Genomic DNA, 23,316 nt, shown 5'->3' with positions numbered 1-23,316 from the left:
CAGATGTCTGTCAATGGACATTTAGGTTGGTTCCATATCTTGGCTATTGTAAATAGATCTTTGATAATAAATAGTACATATAGTGCAGGTTTCCCTTCAATGTGATAATTTTCATTCCTTTGGAATTGTTGGATTGTATGGTAGTTCTATCTGTAGTTGTTTGAGAAACCTCTATACTGTTTCCCATAAAGGTTGTACTAATCTACAGTCCCACCAACAGTGTAGAAGGGTTCTCCTTTCTCTACTCTCTCACCAGCATTTGTCATTCTTTGTCTTTTTGATAATAGCCAGTCTAACTTGTGTAAGATGATATCTCAGTGTGGTTCTGATTTGCATTTCCTTGATGATTAGTGATGTTGGACATTTTTTCATGTATCTGATGGCTATTTGTATGTCTTCCTTTGAAAAATGTCTATTCAGCTCGTTTGCCTATTTTTTAATTGGGTTACTTGTTATCTTTTTACTATTGAGATGTTTGAGTTCTTTGTATGTTCTGGATATTAATCCCTTGTAGGATTCATAGTTTGCAAATATTTTCTCCCAACTATTTTCTACCATTCTGTAGGTTGTCTTTTCACTCTGTTAATTGTTTCCTTTGCTGTGCAGAACCTTTTTAGTTTGATGCACTCCCATATGTTTATTTTTTTTTTCTTTTGTTGCCTGTGCTTTTGGGGTCTTATTCATAAAGTCTTTGCCCAGTCCTACTTCCTGGAGTGTTTCCCCTATGTTTTCTTCTAGGAGTTTTATAGTTTTAGGTCTTAATATATAAGCTGTTAATTAATTTTGAGTTGATTTTGATATATAGTGAGAGGTATGGGTCTAATTTCATTCATGTGCATATAGATATACAGTTTTCCCAGCACCATTTATTGAAGAGGCTGTCCTTTCCCCAGTGTATGTTCTTGTTGCCTTTGTCAAGGTCAGTTAGCTCTAAGTACGTGGATTGATTTCTGGGTTCCCTATTCTGTTTCATTGGTCTGAGTGTCTGTTTCTGTGCCAGTACCATGCTGTTTTGGGTACTATAGCTTTGTAGTATAGTTTGGAGTCAGGAAGTGTTATGCCTCTGGCTTTATTATTTTTTGTGCAGGATTGCCTTGGCTATTTGAGATCTTTTGTTGTTCCATATGAATGTTAGTAATTTTTCTATTTTTGTGAAGAATGTCATTGGTATTTTGATGGGGATTGCACTGAATCTGTAGATTGCTTTGGGTAGTATGGACCTTTCCACAATGTTAATTCATCCAATCCAAGAGCATAGCATGTCTTTCAATCTTTTTGTGTCCTCTTTAATTTCTTTCATCAGTGTTTTGTAGTTCTTATTGTAGAGATCTTTCACCTCTTTGGTTAAATTTGATTTTTTTTTTTTTTTAGTAGCTATTGGAAATAGGCTTGCTTTCTTGATTTCTTTTTCTGCTACTTCCTTGTTGGAGTATAAAAACCAACTGATTTTTATATATTGATTTTGTATCCTGCAACTTTACTGAATTTATTTATTAGCTCTAGGAGTTTTTTGTACAGTCTTTAGGTTTTTCTATATGTAGGATCACGTCATCTGCAAACAAGGACAGTTTGACTTCGTCTTTTCCACTTTGGGTGCCATTTATGTCTTTCTCTTGCCTGATTGCTCTGGCTGGTACTTCCAATACTTTGTTAAATAGAAGTGATGAGACTGGGCATCCTTGTCCTGTTCCTGTTGTCTTGTTCCCATTCAGGATGAGATTGGCAGTTGATTTGTCATATGTGGATTTTATTGTTTTGAGATACTTTCCTTCTATACCTAATCTGAAGGAGTGTTGAATTTTGTCAAATGCTTTTTTTTGCATCTATTGAGGTGATCATATGGTTTTTGTCCATGATTTTGTTTATGTGGTATTTTACATTTATTGATTGGCATAAAACCATCCTTGCATCCCTGGGATGAATCCCACTTGATCATGATGTGTCATCTTTTTGATGTGCTGTTGTATTCTGTTTGCTAATATTTTGCTGAGGAATTTTGCATCTATGTTCACCAAGAGTATTGGCCTGTAGTTTTCTTTCTTTGTTGCATCTTTGTCTGGTTTTGGTATCAGGGTGATCCTGGCCTCATAGAATTAGTTTGGGAAAATGGCCTCTGTTTCAGTTATTTGGAATAGGTTGCAAAGGATTGATATTAATTCTTCTTTGAAGGTTTGGTATAATTCAGCAGTAAAGCCATCCAGTCCTGGGCTTTTCTTTGTTTGGAGACAGCTGAATATTACTTCCATCTCTTTGCTCATTATTGATCTATTGAGGTTTTCTGTTTCTTCTTGCTTTAGTCTTGGTAGTTTCTATGCATCCAGAAATTTACCCGTTTCCTCCAGGTTTTCAAATTTGTTGGTGTATAGTTGTTCATAATAGTCTCTAATAATTCTTTGTATTTCTGTGGTATCAGTTGTAATGTCTCCTTTTTCATTTCTGTTTTTTGTTATTTGGGTCTTCTTTTTTAGTTAGACTAACGGTTTGTCTCTTTTGATTATCTTCCAAAAAACCAACTTTTTGTTTTATAGGTCTTTTCTGTCTTTTTTTTTTTTTTTTTTGCCTCTATTTCATTTAGTTCTGCTCTGATCTTAATTATTTCTTTCTGTCTATTAATTTTGGGAATGGATTGTTCATCTTTCTCTAGTTCTTTGAGATGTAACATTAGATTGTTTATTTGGAGTCTTTCTGTTCTTTTGATGTAAGCATTTATTGCAATAAACTTCCCTCTTAGTGCTGCTTTTGCAGTATCCCATAGGTTTGGGTATGATGTTTCTTTATTTTCATTAGTTTCAAGAAATTTTTTGTTTTTCTATTTAATTTCTTCTTTGACCCATAGGTCATTCAGGAGCATGTTGTTTAATTTCCATGTATTTGTATAGTTTCCAAAGTTTTGCTTGTTATTGATTTCTAGTATTAATCCATTGTGATCTGAAATGATTTCGGTTTTTTAAAACTTGTTGAGACTTGATTTGTGGCCTAACATGTGGTCTACCTTGGTAAATGTTCCATGTGCTGATGAGAAGAATGTATATTCTGTGGTTGTTGGGTGAAATGTTCTGTAAATGTCTGCCATGTCTAATTGGTCTAGAGTGTAGTTTAAGTCCTGTGTTTGTTTGTTGATTTGTTGCCTAGATGACCTATCCAGTGTTGAGAGAGGAGTGTTAAGGCCCCCAGTTATTATTGTATTGGGGTCTATCTTACTCTTGAGGTCTAATAGTGTTTGCTTTATAAATCTGGGTGCCCCAATGTTGAATGCATATATATTTATGATTGGAGGATAGCATTTTAAAAAAATTTTCATTTCTACCAGTATTTGAAACCACAGGATGATAGCACATCAGAGCTTGAAGGGTCTTAATTATAGTAGTAATAATAATGGCAATGACTGGTAACATTTGCTGAGTACCTCCTGTGTACGAGGCACAGTTCTCAATCCTTTAAGTGTATAATTGCCTTTAGTTCATATTACAGTTACATGAGGAACAGGCTGTTATTATTCCCATTTCACAAAGGAAGACAAGGATGCAGAGGAGTGATAAGCAACTTAGGTTACATAGCTAGTAAATGGTAGAGCCAGGGTCCAAGTCCAGTCATTCTGATCTCAAAGCCCACACTTTTAACCAGTGCGATCTACTGATATACTATACAAGTATTATATACATGCCTTTTTGTTCCAGGTGGGTGACTGAGACCTCAGGGAGGGCAAAGGATTTGTCTAAGGTCAGAAAGGTAATTAGTGGAGGAGCCTGGACTAGAAGTTATTATTTTTTCACTTTTTCACCCTGTTCTTAGCAATATTGTTCTTTAAATTTGACTTTCTGTAGCACCCAAGAATCCCCAAATGTTTCCTGAGTAGTCATTTATTTATTATTTCAGATCTCTGTAAGGTCAAGAGGACATATACAAGCTCTTCCCAGATAGAGAAGCTGAGTTCCAGAAGGGATTTAATAGCATATCTCGTCTGCATTGTTTGCTTTTATGTCTGTTGTCCTTTTGTTTGCTGTCCTTCCTTCTGGCTGCCAGTTTCAGCTGGGTTGCTGTCTTTGCAAATATTACTAGAATTTCTTGCCCTATAAGATATATCCAAAAGGATGGGTGTTTCTTAGATAAAGGTGAACTTGAAAGAATCCTGTGCCCAGAGACAATTCCTGGTTTTCAGTTGATTCTGGCTTAAAGATCATTTGGGGGATTTCCATTTAAGGGGTGCTTTGATGAAGTAAGAGATGGAAGGGCAGGTAGAACAGGAATCTCAGAATATCAGTACTGGAATAAACCTCCTACGTCGTGTGTAAACGGAGGTCCAGAGAGGCCTGATGAGTTACCCAGGGTCTCTGAACTCTTTTGTCACTGCCATTATCATTCTGTGACTCTGAGAGTGCTCTCATCTTATCATAGAAGGAATGAGAGAAACAAGGTTCTCATAATGGTGCTGCTAGCCAGAGAATGCAAGGAGACTTTATGCCTGCAGTAGAATAGTGAATTCCAGATTTCCTATTTGGTTGTTATATTAGTCCATTTTTGTTGCTTATAACAGAATACCTGAAACTCGGTGATTTATATAGAGAAATGAAATTTATTGCTTACAGTTTCTGAGGCTGGGAAGTCCAAAGTCCATCTGGTGGTGGCAACAGTGACCCAGGGGTCTCACATTGCAAGATGGTGGAAGCAGAGAGAGCAGCAGAGAGAGCAAGAGAGACAGACTCTCCTCTTCTTTGAAAGCCCTCAGAACCATGCCCATGATCAGCATTTTTAATCCATTCACTACAGCATGGTCCTACAATCCAATCACCTCTTCAAGGCCCCACCTTTCAATTACCATGATAGGATTTCCCACCCTCTTCACAATCACAGTGGGGGCCAAGTTTCTAATACGTAATACTTGGGGGACATAATTCAAGCTTCAGGGAATTTTGGGGGAACATAATTCAATCCACTACGGTTGTGAAGGTCTAACAGGACCATAAGCAATGCACCAACTTGGGGTATCTCTTGATGTAGATAGTATCTTAGTCCGTTTGTGCTGCTATAACAATATTTCTGAGACTGGGTAATATATAAACAATGGAAATTTATTTCTCACAGTTCTGGAGACTGGAAGTCCAAGACCAAGGTGTGATAGGTTCTCTGTCTGGTCAGGGTCTGATCTCTCCATCCAAGATGACACCTTGGTGCTGTATCCTCCTGAGAGGACAAATGCTGTGTCCTCACATGGCAGAAGGCATGAAAGGGAATGACCCCACTCCCTCAAGCCCTTTTATAAGGGTCCTAATCCCATCCATGAGGGCTCTGCCCTCATGCCTTCACCACCTACTAAAGGCCTCACTTCTTAATACTATCACATTGGTGATTAAGTTTCAATGCATGAATTTTGGGTGATATTCAGACTATGGCAGATAGTCTGCATGTAAATAGAATAAAATTGGGTGCAAAGCCATCTGCCATGTAGAAGAGGCCTTGTATAATGTTTAAAAATGTGGCTACGGGGCCAGACTTTCTGGATTTAAATCCTGTCTCTACCACTTACCTGCTATGTGACCTTGGGTATCCTCCCTTTGCCTCAGTTTCTTCCTCTGTGAAATAGGGATGATTACCATAGTAACTGCTTTGCAGGCTTGTTGGGTAGATTAAATGAGTTAATACATGTAAAGTACTTAGAACAAAACCTGTCACCTAGTAAGCATTCAGTAAATATTAGTTGTTATTCGTCATGAGATTGCTTGTCAGCCAAAAGGCCTCCTTCCTGTGGCTTAGTCAGTCTCCATGTTGTTGAATACCTCCCAACTAGAATTGCTTTCTGGATATCCTAGATGGTAGAAGGAGCACAGCCATTTCCTGACAGATGAATGTGCCTGTCATGTAAAATGCTCACCCCTAGAGCCCGGGCCAAATGGCTGGCTTCCAAGAGAGAGAGCCAGGGAGAGCCTTCCTCATTTTGACTGAAGCACAATGGGACCAATTTAGATGTGCATTATGGTGGGGTTTTTTGACATTCGCCTTCCTATTTCCTTGCCTGGCCCTGGCATGCGGCCACCGGCCACCGAGATATCACCTCCCTCAGGGTTCCCAAAGTTGCTGTTCTCTAATTGCCCATTACTATTCTGAGTAAAAGAGATTTTGAAAAATTACAATTCTATAGTCCTGTGACTGCTCAGTGGGACACCTCCCGGGGCAGAGAGGGATACTAGATCACAAGACTCAGGTGAATTTTCTACTTAAAAACTTATCATTTTTTCCTCAGGCCAGGAACCATCACTCTGCAGGCCCTTTCAGAAGCTAACAGAAGGCTGTGGATGGAAGCCATGGATGGGAAAGAACCTGTAAGTTACCTCAGACACTGGGGAGAGCTCAGCAGCATAGGCCAGTGTATGAGTGGTATCAGTTGGCCTAAGACAGTAAATGGTTCTTCAGATGTACAGTTTAAGAGCTGAAAGGCATTTTTGATTCCACATTTCTTATTTAACAGGTAAGGCAACTTCAGTTTCAGAGAGGGTGAGGGACTTGTCTAGGAGCATCTTCAGAGAAGGTGACAAAGCCGGGCTTAGGATGCAGGGCTCTCAGCTCCCCGCTCCAGTATTAGACTATGTAGCTATGCCCACAATCTTCTTGAAAAAGAGAATTAAGCCTTTTTTCAGATTATAAAATGAATATGTGCTCATATAGAAGAATGGGAAATAATTGCCATGGCTGTGAATAAGAATTTATTAAGCTTTTATTCAAAATGATTTGTCTGCCCCCCTCCCTTCCCTTTATACTCCCAACTCAGCTAATTTTCTTTAAGGTACAACTGGTGGAGGAAATGGCATTGCTGTCCTGTATCCCAAGATGTACCACTCCATTTAGATCACTGTTACACAGAAGGACAAGCAATCCCTTAAAAGGGTTAGTGATTATCATAGAGAGACCAATTTGAGCAGGCAGAAATCATTCAGTATCTTCCTAGTAGGTTACTTCTAGTGGCATATGAAATAATATCAACTTCCTGATGTTGGAATTTCAGAAGCCTCAATTTGGATCCTGGTTCTGCCATTAAGTGGTTGTGTGACCTTGAGTGAGTCACTTCACCTCTGAGTTTCAGTTTTCTTCTTCTCAGTACAATTGCTTTAATAATTTCTGCTTTACCTACCTCACAAGGTTGCTTTGAAAAATCAAATGAAAGCTGTTCTGTAAACCATAATGTGGTATATTATTTTTAGTTGCCCCTAACTGATCTGAAGAATGGGTGCAAAACTACTGAGATTCAAGAGTATTTGTATACAGTCTTATCTCCTTGCTTTGTTCAAGTCAAAAACTGGCTAAGAGGGGAAAAGCATTCCAAGTTTTTCTTTCTTCAGTGTCCTGAAGATTAAAGAGGAGTCACCAGATCCCAGATTGCATTTATAGCAACCAGGAAGGTAGCAGGAGGGACGTGGTGTTGTGAGGACTGCCATGCAGAAAGTAGGCCAGGACTTGTCTTCCTTCTGTCACCTCCCAGAAAACTGGCGCTTAACTTTTACATGCTTGTTGTGATGTTTCTCTAGGAAGATGCTAGGAGGTTTTAGCAAGGCATTTATTTCTCGATTCCCTTTCCTGCACTTGCTCTGTCATTAGGTTTTTAAAGAAAGAAGGATACAGATGGCTTTTTGTGGAGAATGACGTTAGAACATGGGCCCACTGAATGTGATTCCTCACCGATTTGATTATGGCAGACTTTTTACAAATCTCTTGCTTATAAAAGTGGTGGCAAAGGCTGGCCGACACAGAAATCTCTCTCACTGAAGTATTCATGGGCATGCACGCATATGCACAAAATTTTCTTTTAAAAGAAGAGGCTGTTAAAGCAGACTCTAACAGATGGCAACTCATTTCCTTCCACCTATCATCACTAATGTTGCAGCTTTACTAAATACCCCAGTCCACTAATTTTACATATCATATGCATGCCTTTGCTTAAAGTATCAAAGAACATCAGGGCTTGAAGGAACACCTACTCAAACCTGATCACTTTACCAGTAGAAATTTTAAAATCTAGGGCCAAGCCCGTGGTGCACTCGGGAGAGTGCGGCACTGGGAGCACAGCGACACTCCGCCGCGGGTTCGGATCCTATATAGGAATGGCCGGTGCGCTCACTGGCTGAGTGCCGGTCACGAAAAAGACAAAAAAAAAAAAAAAAAAAAGAAAGAAATTTTAAAATCTAGAAAATGGAAAGGGCATGCCTAAGATTTCCTAACGAGGGGGGAGCCAGGACTAGACTGGAAGTCTAGTCAAGAATGTCCTTGCTGGTCTCTTGCCTGGCTATCACAATGCATGCTTCAGGATGACTCAGAGACATCTTGGTAAAATACATGGATTTTTTCAGGTGGACACTTGCCTTTCCACAGAGGAACATCCATTAATAGTCTTTGGGGTGGGGGATTGAAGTTGGGAACATTTAAATTTTACCATCAATGCCCATTACCCAGGTGTCCATGAGAAAACCACTTCCTTTCTCTCATGCTTTCTTGCTCTATCATAGAAATGCTCCAAGATTTGCCTAAGTAAATGTCTAAGATGTATTGGCTATAACTTCAACTACAGTTAGCTGTATGAAATCCAGTACAGTTTTCACGGGTTGTTAAATCGCTTTTTAGGACCTAGGCGAAGATGATTTCTCTTTAGCCCTCTTTCCCTTCTTGTTAAATCCCCTAGAGTCTTTAATGATGTTGATGGCCTATCTGGAGAAAGAGATTTAATATTATTTGCCCTGCTTACCTGTAGTGATTCACAATAGCAATGGCTCTTTCTGTTTTTCTTCTTTTGTAGATCTACCACAGCCCCATAACGAAACAGGAAGAAAGTGAGTCACTCAAATTTTCAGTTTACTGACATTATAAACTAACAACTGTCCTGATCATAGTAAACATTATCATTAATGATATGTACTATCGATGCAAGTCTTTATATGGACACTTCTGTGTGAATAGGAACTCAACCCTATTTTTTAAAATGTGTCTGTTGATTGAACTAACGAAGTCACTTCATCTTAGCTTATTGTGGGGATAGTAGGGATAGTAATGGTAATATAGAGAAACACATTATAGCCTTCCTGTTGTGGGCACATGATAGAAGTTGTGTGCATCTCCAGACTAACGTTTCACATTTTTTGTTGTTCTTGCCTAAAGCAGACATAATGCAAAGGGCTAAATAAAAGCATTTTGTGTTATAAGAATTAAAGTTCTAACATTCCCTCAATAAAAGGATCATTCTATTTAAGGGTGATTGGAGATGAGCAACCAAACCTCTAGTTCTGTCACCGAAGTCCCTTAGCATGATCATTAAATATTTGGTAGGTGACGCTTATTACAACAGGATCTAACTACTTTCCTTTGCTTGAAACAGTGGAGCTGAATGAGGTGGGGTTCAAGTTTGTTAGGAAGTGCATCAATATCATTGAGACCAAAGGTAAGTTCCAAACCATAGCTGTGCCATTGTTTGAGTCTGGTCACTCTGATTTTATCCTGGGACAGTTTCTCTAAAGTAACAATGATATCATCTGTAGGTCAGGGCTCATTTTAGAAATGCACACTGTTTATAAACCTTGTGCACTAGACACAATTTGTAAAATTTCAGCAAATTCCAAACCAGTGGTATCCAAGCATATTTGGAGAATTTGTGGTTTCCTGCTTTTAAAGAAAAAGAACTTCAAATGGTTTGTAATGTATTCTGAAATAGTACCTGGTGCTCTTCAAGCAGTGTTATGATGGTTTCATCCTAAATAAATAAGTGTTCAATTTCTGCCACAATACATATTGGTTTACAAATTGATGGGGGCAAAGCTAAACTTAGGCAAAAGTGGAATCAGGATTCTTCCTGGTTTATCATACTCCCTGGTTTCCCTCAGAATATTTAGAATATGGCAGGTGTGGTGTATGAGCCAAGCCTCTTTTTTCTTTGAAATTTTGCTTCAGTCTTTCTCAGTGCAGGAAATGTGGCCTTTTGCTTTACATCTGCCATACTCCAGTCCTCTTTTCCTTTATATCACTGCTGAGGAGCAACTTGAGGGTTAATATTTCCTCCTTTTTTAACTAAACCCTAGCTTGTTTCCAACATGGCAAAACAGTTGTCAGCTATTTGCTGCCACCCGCCTAAGCATATGCTTCTATTTACTATAGAGTGTGATCTCTTATATTCAGATTAATGAAGTCCTGGTACAATTCAAATGAAAGTATGGATAATTTGGAGAGATACTTCAGGACTGTTTCTGTTATAGGGGAGGGCTGGAAAACTTGGACAGAGTAGGGAGACCCCTTCCTGTCTGAAATGACTCCAGTGCACAAGTACCTAATTTTTCTATGCTGGAGAAGATGAAAGCTCTAGCTATATAAACAAAACTGACCTGATTTTCTTTCCCTAGGGATCAAGACGGAGGGCTTGTACCGCACTGTGGGCAGCAATATTCAGGTTCAGAAGCTGCTGAATGCATTTTTTGGTAGCAATTTTACTTTCATAATTCTTACTGGGAGTAGTTTATGTGTTAGAAAGAAATGTGACTGGGAAAGAAAGGAAACATTGCTAAGAAAGGTTGTAGAATATATATTTTTAATTTATTTATCTTAAATTGATACATAATTATTGTACATATTATGAGGTACAGTGTAATGTTTCAATACATGTATACAATGTGTGATAATCAAATTAGGCCAATTAGCATATCTATCACCTCAGACATATATCATTTTTTTGTGGTGAGAACATTCCAGATCCTCTCTTCTTTCTATTTTGAAATATACACTGTTATTGTTAACTATAGTCACCCTACTGTGCAATGGAACACTAGAACTTATTCCTTCTATTTTTAAAAAATATTTTCAAAGGTAAAACATACACATATTTGCCTGCCCTTGGTCAGAGACAATCTTGCCTTGAAGAAATGGTTGTCCTTTCTCACATCCCATGCACTTCACAATTCACTTTGCAATCTGGCTTCAACTGCCACCTCTCCACTGGAACTGCTGTGGCCAGGCATTACAGGTAACTTCTTGTCAAATCCAGTGAACACTTTTCGGTCTCTGTCTTACTTCTTGTTGTTTGTTCACTCTCTCCTTTTTGAAACTTTCTCTTTACTTCACTTCCATGACAAAACACTCTCTTGATTCTTCTCACATCATGTACTATTTCTTTTCAGCGACTCTTGCTAGATTTTTTTATCTTTAAATTTTGTCTGGGTATTTCTCAGAATTTTACCTTTGTTCCCCTTCACTTCTTCCTGTACGTGTTTTTTTGTCTGTTTGTTTGTTTACTGATTGATTTTTGCCCTGATTAAGGGTCACATTTTTCTTTTTTTTTTTTAAATCTGTCTAGTAATCTTTATTGGATGCTAGACATTGTGACTTACTGAATGTCTTGATTTTATTGACTTCTTTTAAAGAGCATTGAATTTTGTTTTGTAGGCAGTTACTTGTGGATCAGCTTTGATGCTTTTGAGGCTTATTTTTAAGCTTTGTTAGGCCAGATATAAAGTATACTTTACTGGCTAGTTAGCCCTACTACTAAGGTCTGACTTCTCTTGTCTCTTTGTTCTTACTGATTGGAACACAGACGACTCCCAACTCTATGTGAGTTCTGGGAATTGTTCAGCTTAACGTTCCCTGGTGTTTTTTTGCCCAGCCTGTGGAGTTTTCCTCTAGACTTATTATTCACTTGTAGCTTAGTAATCAGTGACAGATTAAGGGGATAGTTAGATTTTTTTGAGTTCTTTCTCTATATAGTTCCCTCTTCTCTGGTACTCTACCCTGTAAATTCTAGCTGCTTTAGCCTCCCTGGACTTTGATCTTTGTCTTTTCAACTGAGCAAGACTTCCGTGATCAACTTGAGCTCCCACTCCATATGCTACCATCTGGAAAGTGCTTTCAGGTAGTAAGCTGTGGTGATGGTAGGACTTATTTTGGTTTTTTTCTCCCCTTTTTCAGTCATAGTCCTGTGTTGTCTTTTGTTCAATAACTACAAACAGTTATTTCATATATATTCAGTTTTCTAATTGTTGCAGCAGGAGGACAAGTCTCAAGTCTGATACCAGTTACTCTACCATGGCTAGAGTGGAAGTCCCTCTGTATGGGTTTTACTAGTACCTGTGTGCTGACAGCTCCCCAAAAGTCTCTATCCCAGACATCATCTCATGAACTGGAAACTCATGTATCCAGTTGCCCACTGCACCTGCACTTCTCTCTCTCTTATTAAAAAAAAATTTACTTATTATTATTATTTTTTACATTCTAAGATGTTGTGGAGCAGTTGGGGGGAGGGGGAGAAAGAAAGGGGGCGAAAAATAGGGTGGGAGGAGGAGGAAGGAGGGAGGGCATGGTTGAGGCTCATGGCACCCCCCTAATTCCTGAGGGGGAGGCCAGGGGATTTCCAGTTGCAGCTTGGTCATTGCTGGGCTGGATGCAGATGTTGGGGGAGCTCAGCTGAGGCCCTTGGCCTCCCACTGCCCTGGCTCAGGAGCCCAGGGCGCTTCCAGTGGTGGCTCAGTGGTCACTGCCGGGTTGGTTGCAGATGTTGGGTGTGTGTGGCTGAGGCTGTTGGCCCCCCACTGGCCCAGCTCAGGAGCCCAGAGCGCTTCTGCCGGCAGCCTGGTGGTCATCAATGGGCTGGGTGTGGTCATTGGGAGGGCATGGCTGACGCCCACAGCCCTCCCCCCTCCCCAGCTTGGGAGCTCAAGGGGCTTCTGGTCCTTCTAGGTTTTATAGATATTCTTTGGTGGTGTTAGACCTTTACTGGTTAATATCAAACTTTGTCTCTGATCTGTGGGTATTTTGTTTTCTCTTTCAGTTCTGTGTTGGTTTATTTGCTGTTCCCACCACTTAAACTCAGCACTGGAACAAATTTGTTGTCCTTTGATTACTTCAAAATTGGGGGAACTTGAACCAGCACTTGAGCCCAGTAGTTGAGCTAAATTGCTGCTTTACTGCCAGTTCTCTGGGGAAGGCTTTTTGTGCATCTCAGGTTTTAATTGTTGACCTTGTAAGCACTTCTGGGTCTGGTGAGGTCTGATACACCTGGGTTGTGTGAAAACTCTGGTCTGGACTTGAGTTTCTTCAGCAAGCTATACCCCATGCAGTTCTATATTCCTGATCAGTCCCCACCGAGTGGTTCTGTGCTGACTGGGAGGCAGATCACCTGTCCATGCTGTGCCCCAATACTCTCCTGGTGGCCTGTCTCTCCCCGCCACCTGCACTCCAAACACGTCCTTGGGATGGGCCATGTGCCGGTCCCTTGCAGTGACTCACCAGCCTCTGACTGGCTCCTTTTTTCAGTTGTCTGTGGCCCCTCCTGTGTGGATCCCTGGGAACCCTATTACTGGTCTTGCTGGCCTGGGGGCCACCTAGGCTCTCTTCTCCCCTGCAGCCTCTAAATAACTTCATATGAAGGGCAGAGCTGTGGCTTTTGCCAGCTCTTGCTCCATGTGCTTGCCAGTTCCAGCCTTAAAGCAGCCAGGGTTCGAAATAGTGGGAGCAATCCTTTCTTTCTCTCATTGTGGCTTCTCCTGTCTTCATGAACTCCATAGCTCCCTGTTCCTCTTCCCCTTGAGCTCTAGTGGCCCCATCTTGGCTGTCATTGCTTTTTAATAGTTGTAAATTGGTTGATTGTGGGAGAGAGTGACTCTGGGGATTGTCTATTCTGCCATCTTGACTGGACACACTTGCACTTCTCAACCATATTTTGGTAATGGCACACGTCAGAATGATCATATCTATATAACACACTGGGGTTAATGGACATGACTGAAGCAGTAAAACTTAAAGGCCAAAAGAACGTGTTGAAATATCTGCACAAGCTCTCTGCATAGATGTTCCACAGGTACTTACATTTGAGATGTCCACAACTAAACTCATTGTTTTTCTCTCCCTGCAAACCTGTTCTTCTTCCTTTTATGAGTGGTGGTGATATATCCGGTAAGCTGTTTTCACAAAGCATCAGAGAACAAATTAAGTGTCAAAAGCTGCAGTGTACATAAAGCACGTATTTTTTGGTCTTTTCTGTGATTCATAGCTTGTTCCCCACAACCCCACAGGCCTGACAACCAATCCTTTTGAGGATGCTACAGCACCCAATAATAGCAGGTGTGGTGTTTTTGCATTACTGATTACATCATTAGTTTCTGAATTAGTTCCATTGATCGGTTTATATTTTTGACTTTTAAAAATTCGAGTTGTCTTATTCCTGGCCAATTTCCAATCCATCTTATTAGCTAAAGGACACTTTTTCATATGTACAACAGCTGAAGTTTGGCCCTGGGATATTTAGTCTGTGGAAAATTATTAAATGCAGATTGATAGAGTTTGGATGTGTTGTCCCTGCAAAACTCATATGGAAATCTGATCCCCAATGTGGCAGTGTTGGGAGCTGTTTGAGTCATGGTGGTGGATCCCTCCTGAATGGATTAATGCTCTCCCTGGGGGAGAGAAGCCTGAGTGAGTTCTTGCTCTATTAGTTCCCATGAGTGCTGGTTGTTTAAAAGACCCTGGCACCTCCCCTCTCTCCCTTTTGCTTTCTCTCGCCATGTGATCTTCTTGTACCACTGGCTGCCTGCTGCTTTCTGCCGTGATTAGAAGCAGCCTGAGGCCCCCACCAGATGCAGCTGTCCCAGAATCATAAGCCAAATAAACCTCTGTTCTTTATAAATTACCCAGTCTCAGGTATTCTGTTGTAGCAACACAAAACAGACTAATACACAGATCAACTGTTTGGAATTCTGTTTCTAGTGTCACTACGTGCTTCTACCTGATTTATAATAAGCTGAAAAAATGCCATGCCAGGTATCCTACTGATTCTTTTATGGGCTTCAATAGGACTGAAATGGTTCCCCCTAATTGCACATTGCAGTTTGATTCAGATATCAAGGAAAGTGGCATGGTTGGCATATCTCATCTATTCAACACCGTTCTCCATAAATGAACACTCATAAGAGCATCTGAAATATAGAAGGAAGAGAATCGGAAAAACAGGAAGTTCTGGGTATAAATATTTATAGATATAGTATAAAAGTGTTTATCTACTTATTTATGTATGCAATGCAACCCCTGATTCATGCCCCAAATCTTAGAAATCCAGATCTGGTGATGATCCTCATTGATTTATTCATTCATTCAGCAAATATTTGCATTCCTACCAAAGGTCAGGCTTTACACCCAGTGCTGTGGATTAAACAGTGAACACACCACCTGAATTTCCCACCTTTGTGGGATTTATATTCTGCGGTAAGACTGTCTTTCAGCTAGCTTACAATGTCTAATACGTGCGGAGACCATCCCTCTAAGTTTCTCTTATGTTTTCTGGGGATTCTCATTGGGATCCTCAAAGTTGTCTTGCTTCTTTTTACCTTTTCCCAGTCTATTCTTACACTACTAGGGGCTTGCTGCCTTGGCTGCTTGTGGACCCACCATGATTTATCCAAGAGGAAGAGCACTCATTTCCTTTTGCTTACACATCATCTTTTTCTCTCTTGTTTCTTTATGTCCCATGTTTTATTCTAGTCAAAAGGACACTTCCAGCTATTTTCTTTTTAACGCTACATCTTGTAGACTTTTTTCCCTATGACATTTCCTATAACGTATAATTGTGGGCTTTCTTCTGTTGTTTATTAAAGCCTTTTCTTATTCCCCTACCTGAAAATTCATCTTTTTTGCAACTAAAATATTTGTCTTGTATAACACTGACTACAAAGGGGACACAGTAACAATCAATAATTATTTTCAATCAGTCTGTTGGTTGATTAGTCATTTCTTGCCTATTCCAGCTTTTTGCATGATGCCCTGTGTTAATAGGTTCTACAGACCTTGAGGGATAGAGTCTTCACTCATGCTGGATCCATTGTAAGCCATCTTGGTCACAAAGAAGCTAATCTGATATCTCAGGGACAGCTTGGTACCTCAACTAAGAGTTCTGCTTCTCCATCTTTTATGAAAACATAACCATCTTATTAATGAGAATGCCTACCATTATCCTTATAATCTTCATAATCAAGTTGTGCTCCAGAAACTCTAAGTATTTTACAATGGCTGGAACAGAGTGTGAGGGAGAGCAATTAGACTGGTTGTATCAGCAGGGGCTTTTGATGAAGTTGAGCCTGGCTGGGAGTCTATACACTGAAAAGTGTTGTTCCCCAATGCCCTTTCCGTGCCAGAGTCTACTGATTTCAGTAGAAGAGGACTTTTCATAGCAAGTGAAATAACAAATCACTGCTAAGATGTTACTTGTGTTATTTTCATTTCCTATTTAGGTATTTAAATTTCTCATTTAACCATTATGCTACTGATGTCAGAGGAGAAGATCTGGGGAGGCTGAATAGCCAGCCTCAACCCATTCCATTTTCTTACCAGTTCTTGACTCTGCCATGGGAAGGAATTCAAGAGCAGAGTCATAGTGGAAAGTGAAAAGTGATTTAATGTAACAGATAAGAAATACAGATTTCACAGAGAAAGTGTGGCCTAGCTCCAGAGACTGAGCAGGGCCCACACGAAGTTTAATACAAAAGTATTAAACATTTAAACACACTTAAAATTTAGTAAAGAGTGCAGGCTGGCTTAAGGGAGTGAGCAGCTGCTTGCTGAAAGTGTTTAACACAAAAAGAAAGCATACACACCTCAGGCAGTGAAGTGGGAGTTGGCCCCAGGAGAGTGAGCAACAACCCTACCCTCTGCTGGGATTCCACTTTTATAGTTTTGCTATCTAATGCATATTCATGCTGTCTTATAAATATTCACTAAAGGGTTGGTTCCTAGTTATGTAACTCAGTCTTACACATGCTCAGTTGGTCTCTGTTCAGGGTATGTTCATTGGTCAAATCCTATCACATGCACCAGACATATTCAAGAATATTATGTGTTCTTTAGCACCTCCAGTGGAAGGTCATTCAAAGGATAAACTCCCTTCCACTGAGCATGCTCAGTCACTGGCATTGTATAAGCCTGTATAAATTCCTTTCACTGAGCATGCTCAGCTACTGGATTTGGATAAGCCTGCCCCTTGTGGTGTCAATCTCCCTATGCTGCTACCAAAAACAGGTCCAATAAGCAACAAGGTCAGGGCTTAGAGGAGGGGCTTGAGACCTTGGGGAGTGGTTTGAATCCCAGAGGTGTGTCCTGAAACCTGAACTCGTGGAAACTGGGTACCTCCTATCTCACTATTATCAGAAAATACGTTTACTTTTCAGAAAACAAGTGGAATATGATCATATATAGACAGCTAATGGAGTAGGAATGTGCACGTAGAGATGATAGACATTTTTTATTTCCATACTTAATATGAATTATTCAGCATCTGAAGACTTAACTTTAGCATTAAACTCACATATATCTGGACAAATAGGTAATCTATTAAACAGAAACATCTTCAAATTATATGAATTCTTTGTTTGAAGGAGAAATACAGAGTCCCCTAACAAATAAAACAAAAATCTATCATTTTCCACTTCAGGAGCTGCAGAACTTTAACTCTATTCATTAAAGTGACTCTATATGTTAATAATCTTTATTATATTCTATTAAAGTGAGATCTTTAACTTTCAATATGTATCAAAATACTTTTACTTCTTTTTTTTTTTTTCTTTGTCTTTTTTTATCTTTTTCGCGACCGGCACTCAGCCAGTGAGCGCACCGGCCATTCCTATATAGGATCTGAACCTGCGGCGGGAGCGTCGCTGCGCTCCCAGCGCTGCACTCTCCCCAGTGCGCCACGGGCTCGGCCCTAAAATACTTTTACTTCTAAAGCCAGATCCTTATGTGTGTATATGTATGTATATAAACATATATTTTATAAATAAATTTCATATAGGTTCAATACATTAATCACAGCTATACTTACTACCCTAGATAAATTGGTTATTCTCAGATGATGCTTGCTTTGAACTGGTATACTAGAAGTCAAAGTAATTTATCGATGGATATTTAATGTTACCCTTTGATGAAGTTTGGATGTATTGTCCTCCCAGAACTCATGTGGAAATTTGATCTCCAATGTGGCAGTGTTGGAAACTGATTGAGTCGTGCGGGCGGATCCCTCATGAATGGATTAATGCTCTCGCCAGATGGGGGGATTAATGAGTGAGTTTCTGCTCTATTAGTTCCTGGGAGAGCTGGTTGTTTAAAAGACCCTGGCACTTCCCCCCTCTCTCTCTTGCTTCCTCTTGCCATGTGATCTGCTTGTACCTGCCAGCTGCTTTCTGCCATGAGTAGAAGCAGCCTGAGGCCTGTGCCAGATGCAGCTGTCCCAGAATCGTAAGCCAAATAAACCTCTGTTCTTTATAAATTACCCAGTCTCAGTTATTTCTGTTATAGCAACACAAAACAGACTAATACACCCTTTTAACATTATTTCTTATTTGCCTGTGATTTTGAAACTGACTTAAAAAACTTTCAGAAATAAAGTTTGTGATATGAACATTTATTCCTTTTCTATTGTTTTCTCAGAATCAGAATAACTGATACTAAATTCATCTTTAGTTCTTAATTGAGATATTGCCCTTTCCAAGCATTCTTGTCAATATGTAAAAGGTAGGATAGGAATTTTTTTCAAGAGGTATTTTCACTTAAAAAGAATAAATTCAGTTGTTGACATATGAATCTGGCAATGCCATTACCTCACCTGCTTCCTGCTACGGGGTTTCTGATCTGGGGACAGTCTGTCAGGTCTTTCACCATGAATAAGGATCCAGGGAATTGTTTCTATTCATCTCCTATTGCTGCTGTAATAAATTACCACAAATTTAGTGGCTTAAAACAACACAATTTTATTATGTTACAGTTCTGGAGGTTAGAAGTCTAAAATCGGTTATATGGAACTAAAAACATGTTGTCAGCAGGATTACTTCTGGAGAGGAGAAGCTGTTCCCCTGCCTTTTGCAGCTTTTGGAGGTTGTCCACTTTCCTTGGGTCATGATCCCCTTACAGCAACATTAGGCTGAGTACTTATGCTGCCATCTCTGTTTCTCCTTGTTCTGCTTTCCACTCCCACTTTAAAGGACCCTTGTGATTATGTTGAGCCCACTTGAATAATCTTCCTATCTTAAGGTTATCTGATCTGCAACCTTAATTTCATCTGCACCCGTAATTCTCCTTTGCTGTGTGACCAAACATTCACAGATTCTAGGGATTAGGATGTAGATGTCTTTGGGAGACCAAAAATCTGCCAACCACATACATTATTTCATTCAGAGTTTTAGGACACTTTCCCTCTGATGCTCTTATATGGATCCTGAAGTGATCCTTGGTACCACCCTTTTGGGGTCCATTGTTAGATCTTTAGGCACTAGATATCTTAATCTTAATTACTTGTTGACCCACTGTTTTAGTCCGTTTGTGTTGCTTATAACAAAATACATGGAACTGGGTATTTTATAAAGAAAAATGACATTTATTGCTCACAGTTTCTAAGGCTGGGAAGTCCAAAGTCCATCTGGTGGTGGTGACGGTGACCCAGGGGTCTCACATTGCAAGATGGTGGAAGCAGAGAGAGCAGCAGAGCAGAGAAAGACAGACTTTCCTCTTCTTTTAAATTCCTCAGAACCACACTCCTGACCACGATTTTTAATCCGTTCACTACTGCACAGTCCTACAATCCAGTCACGTCTTTAAGGCTCTACCTTTCAATTACCATAATACGATCTCCCACCTTCTTAACAGTCAGTGGGGGCTAGGTTTCTAATACATAAAACTTGGGGGACACATTTCAAGCCTCAGAGAGTTTTCGGGGAACATAATTCAGTCCCACTATATCCACCTTTGTGTATCTTACATGGCTCATTGTTGTTATGTTCTCACTGATTTCCTCAAGAGGAGTAGAAATAATTTCCTTTCATTGGTAGATGACAATTTTTTTCCACCATCTGTTATGGACTGACTATTTTTTCTGCCCCAAATTCATGTTAAAACCTGCCCCACAATGTGATGGTGTTAGGGAATGGGGCCTTTGGTAAGTATTTGGGATTAGATGAGGTCATAAATTTGGAGCCCTCATAAATGGGATTAGAGCCCTTATAAGATGAGACATGAGAGCTAGCTTGATCTTTCCATCTGAAGATAAAAGGAGGAGTTAGCAATCTGCACCTTGGAAGAGGCCCCTCACTAGAATCAGACCATACTGCCACCCTGATCTCAGAACTACGAGAAATCCAGAAATGTAAGAAATACATTTCTGTTGTTCCTAAGCCACCCAGTCAATGGTAATTTGTTATAGTAGCCCGAACTTATTAAGGCATCATCATTTCCAAGTTGTCTCAGTTCTGTGCAGCCAGAATATCAGTTACATTGTTCTCTGGAGAAACTTGCTTTCCACCAGTCTGTTGACTTCATTCCTATGGCCTCTCTTACCACCGTTAGCCTTTATTATTTTTTACTGTAGTGTTATTGAAAAATGCTCTAGCCAGAACCAGTTTTTTATATAATCAGGTAATCTGCCTGAAATCTGTCTGATTTTGGAGCAACTAATGTACCCCCTTGATTTCTGTTGGTAGTCCTAGGGTCCCCCTAATCCCCATTTTGAGCCACCTGAGGCAGATGAACTATGCCTGAGCATGTCTTATGCTTTTTAGCATACATTTTTTCATTTATTCAACAAAGTATTATTGAGTGCCTCCTATGTGCCAGGCACTGTATCAGGTGGTAGGGATATAGCAGTGAGCAAGGCAGACAAAAATCCCTGTCCTCAAGTAGCTTCGAGTCTAGCAGCAGGTACAATTCATGGATACTGTCATATATTTGTATTTTCCTCCCAGAATAAATTCTGGGATATCCCAGGTCCAGGGTCCTGTTGATTTCCACTGGCAGCATCAGGACATAAAACAAAATAGGCATCTGGCAAAAAGAAACCACAGTCTTCACCTTGGAGAAAACAAAACAGCCTGTTTCTTGAACCAAGGTCTCTCATGGTATTAATATGAAGCACAGAAGAAGAATTTATTAACTTTGGGATAATGTAGAAGTCTTCCTTTTCCTGATGTGTAGTATTGCAGTAGATTGAAATGGCCCACCAAAGTCATTAAAACTTAGTCCTCTTGTAACTGTTGAGGGTGGGAAATCCTATTATGGTAGTTGAAAGGTGGGGCCTTGAAGAGGTGATTGGATTGTAGGACCGTGCTGTAGTGAATGGATTAATAATGGTAGTAATGAGCATGGTTCTGAGGGCTTTAAAAGGAGAGCACATGAGAGTCTCTCTCTCTCTGGTCTGCCATTTTCGCAATGTGATACCCTGCATCAAAGAAAGCTCTCATCAGGTGTGTTTCTTGGACTTTGGACTTCCCAGTCTCTGAAACTGTAAGCAATATATTTTATTTTCTTACAAAGTACCCAATTCCAAGTATTTTCTTATAAGCAACAGAAATGGACTAATACAAGTGTATACCTATTTCCTCTGTCTGAACTCCATTGGTTCTCATTTTCTTCCAGGTCGTATTGTTTATCTTCTGCTTTGACTTATGAACCCCTTTTCTCTTTTCCTTAGCCTTGTCTTACAACTCTCTCCATCTCACTCACTGATTCACACAGTGTCTATTGAGTGCCTACTATATGCTAGAGAGTAGTGTTGATGGCTACAGTTTACCTTGCTTCCTTTTACTTTTTCTTTTCTCTCATCCTTCATGCATCTCCTTGCCTCCTATTCTGACATACATGTACTGTGACTAGCAATTCACTTATAGATTGGAACCCTTCCAGATACAAGTAGTCAGTCAAGGTGGTCGGAAATAAAAGACCACTCTTCCCTCGATCAAACCTAGCTGTCATCTGGGAAAACTGCATTTACAGAATTCCCAGGTAGTTAGTACGTGCTACAGCATTTCTCTGTCCATGTTCTTCATTATATTCCTGGACCTCTAGGAATCTAGATTCAGCACACTGGCTGACACATAGGAAGTATTTGTGAAATAAATGAATGCTTTAATTAATTAATGATGTCCTGAAAGTCACAAATCTTATGACATAGTGCTACCATGGTACAATTCAGCTTAATTCTGTATTCATATATTTCCCAGTTATCCCCAGTAATGGTACAAATAGTTAATAGGCAGTAACCTTCTGCAAAGTTCCACATACTTTTTCAAATGAAAACAAAGCAAAAATTATAAACCACCAAAATTTATAGAGTAAGAATTCTCAGTGAGTCCTACTGTAGTGTGAGTACACATTCTAAATTGATTTCATGGGTCGGTCAGTCTACAGCTGCACTCACAATTTCATATTCCATGGTAGGTATATCTACAAAATGCTATAGAGTACCAAGAAGAGAGCAAATAAATCATGACTGAAAGCATGAACCCCCCAAATAATGAACAAATTTAACAGTAAGGATTTCGATATCTCAGAATTAAAGTAAAGCAATAATTGTTTCACACGTCTGTGCTAACTTTCAATCCTGAACACAGTTTTTGCTTGTGTACCTATCACATTGTATTGAAATTATTTTTTGATGCATGTCTCTCCCAGGAGGATGTTTTTTCTCAAAACTGAAACCATCTCGTACATGGCTATACTGCATGTTACAGCACAAAGTTCCTGCCATATATAGCTTCACAAAATATAGCTGTTGTGCATCTCTACAAACATCATTAATACCACCAAATTATTTGAACTGACATGTAATTAATATTTGCAGATGAATAACAGGTAACAAGCAGCAAATCAGTACTATTTTTACATGAGAAGCCAGAGTTCTCAAAGATGCCTAAATCTCCATCACAGTGATTCTTCATTTAACCTATGTAGATGAAAATGGGTAAAGGGAAATTGCAGCTCCTTTTCTCTGTTGGAGGGCATCTTTTATTTGTTCTTTCCATTGCCTTCATCTTTCCCTCAGTGCTATTCCTTTGCTTGCTAGATGATCGCATCCAGCTTTCCTGTAAGCTGTTCTTACTTGGTTAGTTCAGTGTTGATGCTTCTTCCTACCCCATTTAGTTTTGGGACTTATTCGCTTTTAGAATATGCTGTGATTTCCCTCTAGTGGAGAAACTGTCATCTCAGAAAGAGAAAAAAACAGTGCACAGTCTAAAGTCAGGTTATGCTCTGTCATGCCTCCATATTTGTCCACCTTGTGAATTCCTGTTCATCAGTCAAATTTCTCTACAGGTATTGCAGGGTGTATTAATCCATTTTCTGTTGTTTATCACCATTTACATGAAACCGGGTAATTTATAATGAAATCAAATTTATTTCTTACAGTTTTGGAAACTGGGAAGACCAAAGTCCAGGGAACACATCTGCTGTGGACCTTCTTCTAGGTGGTGACTGTACGGAGTCCCGTGGCAATGCAGGGTATCACATGGTGAGAATGGCATGAGGAAGAGAGTTAACATGCTCTCTTGCCTTTCTTAT

The 23,316-nt window shown here is 39.7% G+C and overlaps 1 protein-coding gene across 1 annotated transcript in view; it reads left to right on the top strand.

Moving 5' to 3' along the window:
- Window positions 1-23,316, top strand: part of OPHN1 (oligophrenin 1) — a 440,991-nt gene that overhangs the window by 253,113 nt on the left and 164,562 nt on the right. The window contains exons 12-15 of the mRNA XM_063083139.1: window positions 6,239-6,317; window positions 8,780-8,813; window positions 9,356-9,418; window positions 10,371-10,445. Coding sequence (XP_062939209.1) covers window positions 6,239-6,317; window positions 8,780-8,813; window positions 9,356-9,418; window positions 10,371-10,445 — 251 coding nt within the window. The remainder of the gene's footprint in view (window positions 1-6,238; window positions 6,318-8,779; window positions 8,814-9,355; window positions 9,419-10,370; window positions 10,446-23,316) is intronic.

The sequence above is a fragment of the Cynocephalus volans genome, chromosome X (genome assembly GCF_027409185.1).
Source record: "Cynocephalus volans isolate mCynVol1 chromosome X, mCynVol1.pri, whole genome shotgun sequence".
In the NCBI taxonomy this organism is placed as follows: Eukaryota; Metazoa; Chordata; class Mammalia; order Dermoptera; family Cynocephalidae; genus Cynocephalus; species Cynocephalus volans.
This window is presented reverse-complemented; position numbering and strand designations above follow the sequence as displayed.